Raw genomic sequence first — 6,557 nt, 5'->3', positions numbered from 1 at the left:
CCCACGTGACCCCGAAACCATGGCAACCCGCGCCGGCGCGCGCCTCGGGGCCCGAGAGGCTGCCTCGGGTGTGACCCGGGCTCCACAGCCACCCGCTGCCACCTGTCCGCGTGGCGCGCGGCGAGGGCCACACGCCCGAATTCCCTCACGCCGTTCTCCAGGGCCGCCCAAACAGAGCTCGCAGGGTCTGTCCCACGCGATTTGTCCTGAAACTTCAGCCTCCCACACCAGTGGCGGCCTTTTATTTTCCTCCTAGAATCGAGTTGCGCTGATAAATGTTGGTGCTGTCGTTTGTTGTAGGCCATGTAGTGGTACTGGTTCTCTTTTGGACAAAGAGATACTACCCTATCTTCGTGACATCTTGCTTTTCGCCTCATTTTAGCCAGGCTCCCCCTGTCATCCTGTGCATTGTCTTGCCTCCAGCTCTTCCATGGTTCTTCTGTGCATTTAATACTACTATATTTACCGAGACAGAGGCATTGTTTATTGGAAAACCTTATCAAAGTTGACTGATACCCTTCAACCAGGGAAGTCCAATTTGGATAAAATGTTTAGTCAGGACAGATGGTCCCACAGAAAAAAGAGCTTTGCTTGATTAAGCTCTTATTGTTTATTTTTAAAACCTTTCCTAACGCCTTGAGTAATTTTCAATTAAATCTTCAAAGAGATGACTCTTTCAACATAAAGACGGTTACAAATCGGTGCTTTTAGAGTAGACATCCTTGACTTTCAAATGAAGGCTGCTCTACACGTTGACAATTTTGAAGTAGAGATAAATGTCTCTTGTCAATTAAATGCTGTTTTCATGTACATAATTTTCTATAACGAACATATTATTATAAACAAAGTAGTTCTAGTGCAAGCTCAGTCTTTCTTTTTTTCTTATTGATTTATTCAGATTTGTCTTTTCACCCACCCAAAAGGAAAAAGAAATGCATGACTCAGGAAACTAAAAAACTAGGAATCATGTAACAAATGACTCCCTTTCATAAAAACGCATCTTGATATTACAATTTGGTTGTGATGCAGCTTGTATTTACTCAGTGAGTGAATGCATTTCCCTGGTCTCATTTCTTATCAACCTCATTTGTTGTTTTTAAATAAAATGCTTCTAGTTGTAATTGTCAAGCATTTTAAGAAGCAAACTTTGTAAGAGATGGTGATCCTCACATATGACTGCTTGGAACAACAATACAGTGTTAGTTAAACTTGCTACCGTATAAGGATTATGATGTTTCACATACTCAACAATCTCAAGATGCATTTGCATAATATAGCTTCATTTATGATATTTATATTAATTATGATTAGCATTGTGCACATGTGGCAGAAAGTGCAAAACTAGAGTAACTTAAACAAGATGATAGAATTTTATTTCTCTGTGGTCTAAATGTAGGGAGTTCATGGCTGATGTGCACCATAGGAAGCCACGTTCTCCAAGCTCATGGTTTTGTAATCTTCAGTGTGTGTGGTCAGAATGTTTGCTCCACCAGCAGCCATCTCCACCCTCTTACGCCAACTACGAGGAAAGTGGAAAAGAGACGGAAACCTCCCTTCCTCTGCCAGCACACCCTTTGAGGATATTTCCAGGAAATTAAGCACATCAATTCTCCATCTGTTCTCTTGGTCAGAAGTTAGTGAGCATGGTCACACCCACAGTGTGTCAGACTGCATTTCCCAAAGGTGACAACAATAGCTCCTTTCCGCAGGTGCTCTTCAACAGTGTGCCCTTGTCACTCCCCCATCTTTCTTTGCAGTCTTATTTCCTCTGTCCTTAAATCTGAGCCGGCTTGTGACTGCCTTGGCCAACAGAGTGTAATAGAAGTCATGCCCACCCTGTGATGACTGTCCTCTCCGAGTCCTGTTCCATCGAGCCCGTAAGCATAATGCAAAGGTTGTATTGAGCCTCCAGATTTGGGAATAATTTGTTACACAGCGATAGTGCACTGAAACACGTTACTGTAAGGAAAGCTTGGGAATGTAATCTTTATTTTGAACAGTTAAGTGCTGAGCAAACATTTAGGAATTAAGGAGAACCAAGCTGGGGGACAATTATCAGTCTCAGCCACAATGTTTAACACCTTTTCCCCAGGAATGTTAGAAAGCACTACCCTTTCAAACAGTGACAAGAGACACGTTTTTAAATTATCAATCTACCTCTGGTGCTTCCATCTTTATTTCTTTTTGTTGGTTTATTAGATGAGGCGTGGTAGATGATTCTGTCACCATCTGCAATACCAGAGACCTCTCATTTCTTTAGAAATGTAGAAGTGACTCAAGCATGAAATGCATAATTGGATTAGATGGCCTCTGTCTCTCTGAGAGACAGACAATAGGATAATATTAAAAGAGGATATGTTGGATTGAAAACATCTTTGCAAACAGCTCTCTGATAACAATTTTTATTTGCATCAATTTTTAAATCAATAACCATGACCTCAAAAAGTAAGGTTTGATCCCAATATACCCATTATGCTAGTATTGTTCTCAGAACAAACATTTATTTTTTAAATCATATTCTGGCTTTTATCACATAACCTTTGTGGTAATATTTTCTGATTTCCTTTGCTTTCATTTTGAGAATACTTGCTTTGAAACTTGGAGTGCAGTGACAGTGCCTTATAGTGACTATTTGTCTTGAATTCTTTTAAAGAACATCACTGGTATTGATTCTTTGGTTGTTGATTTACAAAGCAATTTGCTCCAGTTTCTCAGAGACTCAGACTAGAAGCAATTGCAAAAGAACTCTGAGAGCACAGCATTGAAATGAAATAAGAGTGCTACCAAATTTATTTTGACATGGTGAAATTAAACAGATACTGGACAGAAATATCAGGGTGCTTATGTGCAGCTGGTAAACAAGACAATAGTGAGGACAAGCCAATAGTTTGGGTAAGCTATATGATTCAGAATAATAAGTATGACCAGTCATGTAGCATTTTCTGTCAATAGTTAAAATGTACCCCAAATCAAGTTTTTCCCTTTTGTCCAAGGAAAAAAAGTAGGTATTTGAGAGGATATAGGGGCTATGTTATCTGTGTCTGTTGTATATACTTTTAAGGTTTCAGCACTGAGTACAATTTCAGTGTCTCTAATTAATCTTGAGGTACAGAATCCAGGTGATTGGTTTTGACCATCCTGTAGATTCTCTAATTCTCACTGAGGCAATCCATTTAGTGCAGCCAGTGGAGTGCAGGGATAGTAGGTGGTCAGGTAGAATCCTGCCTTTTTAGTACAGAAAAGATCCAAACATTGGACTGTAGGTGGTACAGGCCAAAATGTCCACTAACAGTAACCTCATAGTCTGCAATCTTATAAAGTTTTGGCTAAAACTAAGTAAAACGCTTAATCTCTAGATGCAACTTTGCAGAGTTGCCTCTAAAAGAGTAATGAGTCTCAATGCTACAAAGCATCTTAATCACCTAGGGGACTAAGATATAGTTGCTGGGTCCTATCCCCAGATTTTCAGATTCATTAAGTATGACATGGGGCCCCCAAATTTGCATTTTGTATCCCTAACCCAAGTGATGCCTATATTTTGAGTCTGAGAACCACACTTTGAGAATCTTTATACTGGATTCCCTAGGGAAAAGCTTAAATTCATGCTGGAAAAAAGACCCTCAAGAAGTAAAATTTTTGCTGAACATCAAAGCATAAGCTTTTCTTTGGCTAAATGAAGACTAAATGCAAATTTATCTTGTATTCTATTCTCCTTTAAGGGTGTTGCGAAGCTAAATAGATTTTAAAAAGCATCAAAGACTGGGTCCTTAAACATCACAGTTCATAAATAGAATATGGGTTTCCTTTTGAAGACCAAATTGGATACACTCATTTATCTCTGCGTCTTTAAAGTCCTGCAAAATAATGCCTAGAGGAATGAGGGGAGGGAGGAACTCACAAACACATAAAGAAGAGACCCACAATAAAAATTGAAATTTTTCTCTAAAAAATTTAAATTACTCAGTCTTAAAAGGAAGGAAATTCTTCTTTTTTTTTTTCGTGGTACCGGGAATTGAACTCAGGACCTTGTGCTTGCCAGGCAGGTGCTTATGCCTCAGAGTTATGTCCCCAGCCCCAAGGGAGGAAATTCTGATACATGCTTGAAGACATTATACTAAGCAAAATAAATCCCTTATGAGAAAGATAAATACAGTACTGTATGATTCACTTAGATGAGGCATCTAAAATAATCAAAATTCATGGAAACAAAAAATAGAATGGTGCTGGTATATAGCTCAGTGGCACAAGCACCTGCCTGGCAAGTGCAAGGTCCTGAGTTTGATTCCTGGTCCAAAAAAAAAAAAAAATGGAATGATGGTTTCCAGGGTCTAGGAGCAGTGAAAAGGAGGGTTATTATTTCTTATTTAATGCCTAAAGAGTTTTGGTTTTGTAAGATGACAAAGTTTTGGAATTGGTTGCAGGACAGTGTGAATATATTTAACATTCCTAACTGTACCCCCTTAAAAGTAAGATGATAAACTTTATGTTATGTGCCTTTTATCACAATTAAGTTTTTTTTTAATTAAAAAAATAGCAGCTTAAAAAAAAAGAACAGGGAAAAAAGACAAGAGCAGGTAAAAGTTGTCTCCCAGAATTTTGGAAAGAACTTACCAAACTAGAGAATGCTGAATCCTCAGCCTGGGTGTGGGGTCATTGAGGCAAGGCAGAGAGAGCAAGATCCCATCTGTGTCACAGAGCGCAGCAGTAAGGACTCTGAAGGTGCTGGGGGCCTTTGCAGGGGACATGAGGGCAGAGGGTTGGCTAAATGTACAGGGAGCTGATGGCACTGTTCCCCTCTAGTCCCTTCTTAGTCCTACACAGGCGAATAACGGCCCCATCCCATTTGTTCTGACATGCTCAGGAAATTGTTCCTGCAATAGCCACTTTTTTCTCCCAGGTCATCACTCTTTCCTTTTCAAGGAGCCGTTCTGTGGCAGACAGGCTCTAGAATGACCTCTGCCTCTTGCCCCAGGTATCTAAACTCTGTACAATCCCCTCCCCTCCCATGAGTGTGTGTGTGGTAGCCGTGATTTCCTTCAGTCCATAGTATATGACAAAGGTGAAGAGATTTTCCAGATGAATGAAGGCCTCAAAGCAGTTGGTTTCAAGTTAATCTAGAGGGGGATTATCCAGGGCCTGGTTTAATCAGGGCTAGCAGCTAAAGAAGGAAGCGTCTGCTTGGCCGCTTGATGACACAGCAGGGTGCTGAGGAGCCCATGCAGAACGCTTTCACCCCTTAGCTTTCAAGACTTCAGTTTTTCTTGGTTCTCCTCCTATTCACTTGGCTCCACCTTTTCAGTCTCCTTCGTAGCTGTGTCTTATCCTCTTGAATCCTAAATGTGGAAGAGCCTAAACATCTTCTTTCTTTACACTCACTCCCTGTGACCTCATCAAGGGAGGGCAGGGGTTTAAAATGCCATTTACATGAAGATGAGTCTCAGGACCTTGGTGAAGAAGTCCTGGCTTAGCTGGGACACAACAGATCTAGAGCTCATCGGAATCCAGGGCAGCAGGAAATCAAAGACATATAGAGGCAAAAAAGGAAGTGATAAATAGTCCAATGGTTTTTGATCATATTGAGAAAAACTATACCAACAAAGAGTTTGGCAAATGAATAAAAGATAGTCTCAGAGAAAAATGAAAATCAAAATCAGGGAAAACAGGTAACAAAATAAGACATGAAACAAAATCACAGAACATTATAAGGCTTAGCTATGAGCAATATTCATATAGTCATAATAATGAAAAAAATGAGTATCAATATAACCAAAAATTGTGGTATGACTTTTAGACTTAAAAAAAAAGAGGAAAAGGGTATATGTTTATGTGTGCACATGTGTATGTTATCTGCATATGTATTGTACAAGCTAGGCCTAAGAGCACTAAATCCTGGCATTCTGTAACAGCTTAGCAGTGGAAAACCTGAATCAGAGAATCAAGGAGTAACAACACATCTAACAGTGAGAAAGACCGCTTACATAATTGAAAGTGCCTCAAAGAAATAAGGAAGATATACTACTTAGGCTAAATTAAGGACTCTAAATTTCTATAGCAGGTACTAAGAAGGGTCCCCCTATTTCATATAATTCTTTCCCTTATTTCAGGGTTTAGGGGATCATGTAGCTGAGATTTTTTTTTAGTTTCTGTATTTACCGGACTAAATGTCTGATGAGAAACCCAGGCTTGCATCTTCAAGTTCTATGAGTTTAAGGAATTGGACATTTTTAAGACATCCACTTTTTACTGCCCAGGGTCTTCAAGTATTCTCCAGAGATCCTATTTATTCTCCCACTTAGTTGAATGTTTATGAAGCCTTCCTTTGCTTTATAATATCTTTTTCTATTTCAGTGGTTTCTTTCCTTGCTCCTCATTTTCTCACTCTAACTTGGTTACTCCATTATACTTGTGAAATTCAAGAAATCAGGATTCCCAGGTGTAGAATTCTCCAGCTAATCCCCATCCCTGTGGGGTAGAATGTTTCCTTTTTGCTTTCACTCCTCTTAGGGGAAATGTGTGCTTTATTTGAAGAACAGTTTGCTATTTACCCTACTTCAGGG

At 39.7% G+C, this 6,557-nt stretch overlaps 1 protein-coding gene across 1 annotated transcript in view; it reads right to left on the bottom strand.

The window, feature by feature from the left end:
* The window catches only part of Prkar2b (protein kinase, cAMP-dependent, regulatory, type II, beta), a 90,556-nt gene extending 90,179 nt beyond the window's left edge, over positions 1-377 (bottom strand). The window contains exon 1 of the mRNA XM_013510492.1: positions 6-377. Within this exon, the coding sequence (XP_013365946.1) occupies positions 6-377 (372 nt within the window). The remainder of the gene's footprint in view (positions 1-5) is intronic.
* Positions 378-6,557: the final 6,180 nt, after the last annotated feature.

The sequence above is a fragment of the Chinchilla lanigera genome, unplaced genomic scaffold (assembly GCF_000276665.1).
Source record: "Chinchilla lanigera isolate Chin_1 unplaced genomic scaffold, ChiLan1.0 scaffold00009, whole genome shotgun sequence".
Lineage (NCBI taxonomy): Eukaryota > Metazoa > Chordata > Mammalia > Rodentia > Chinchillidae > Chinchilla > Chinchilla lanigera.
This window is presented reverse-complemented; position numbering and strand designations above follow the sequence as displayed.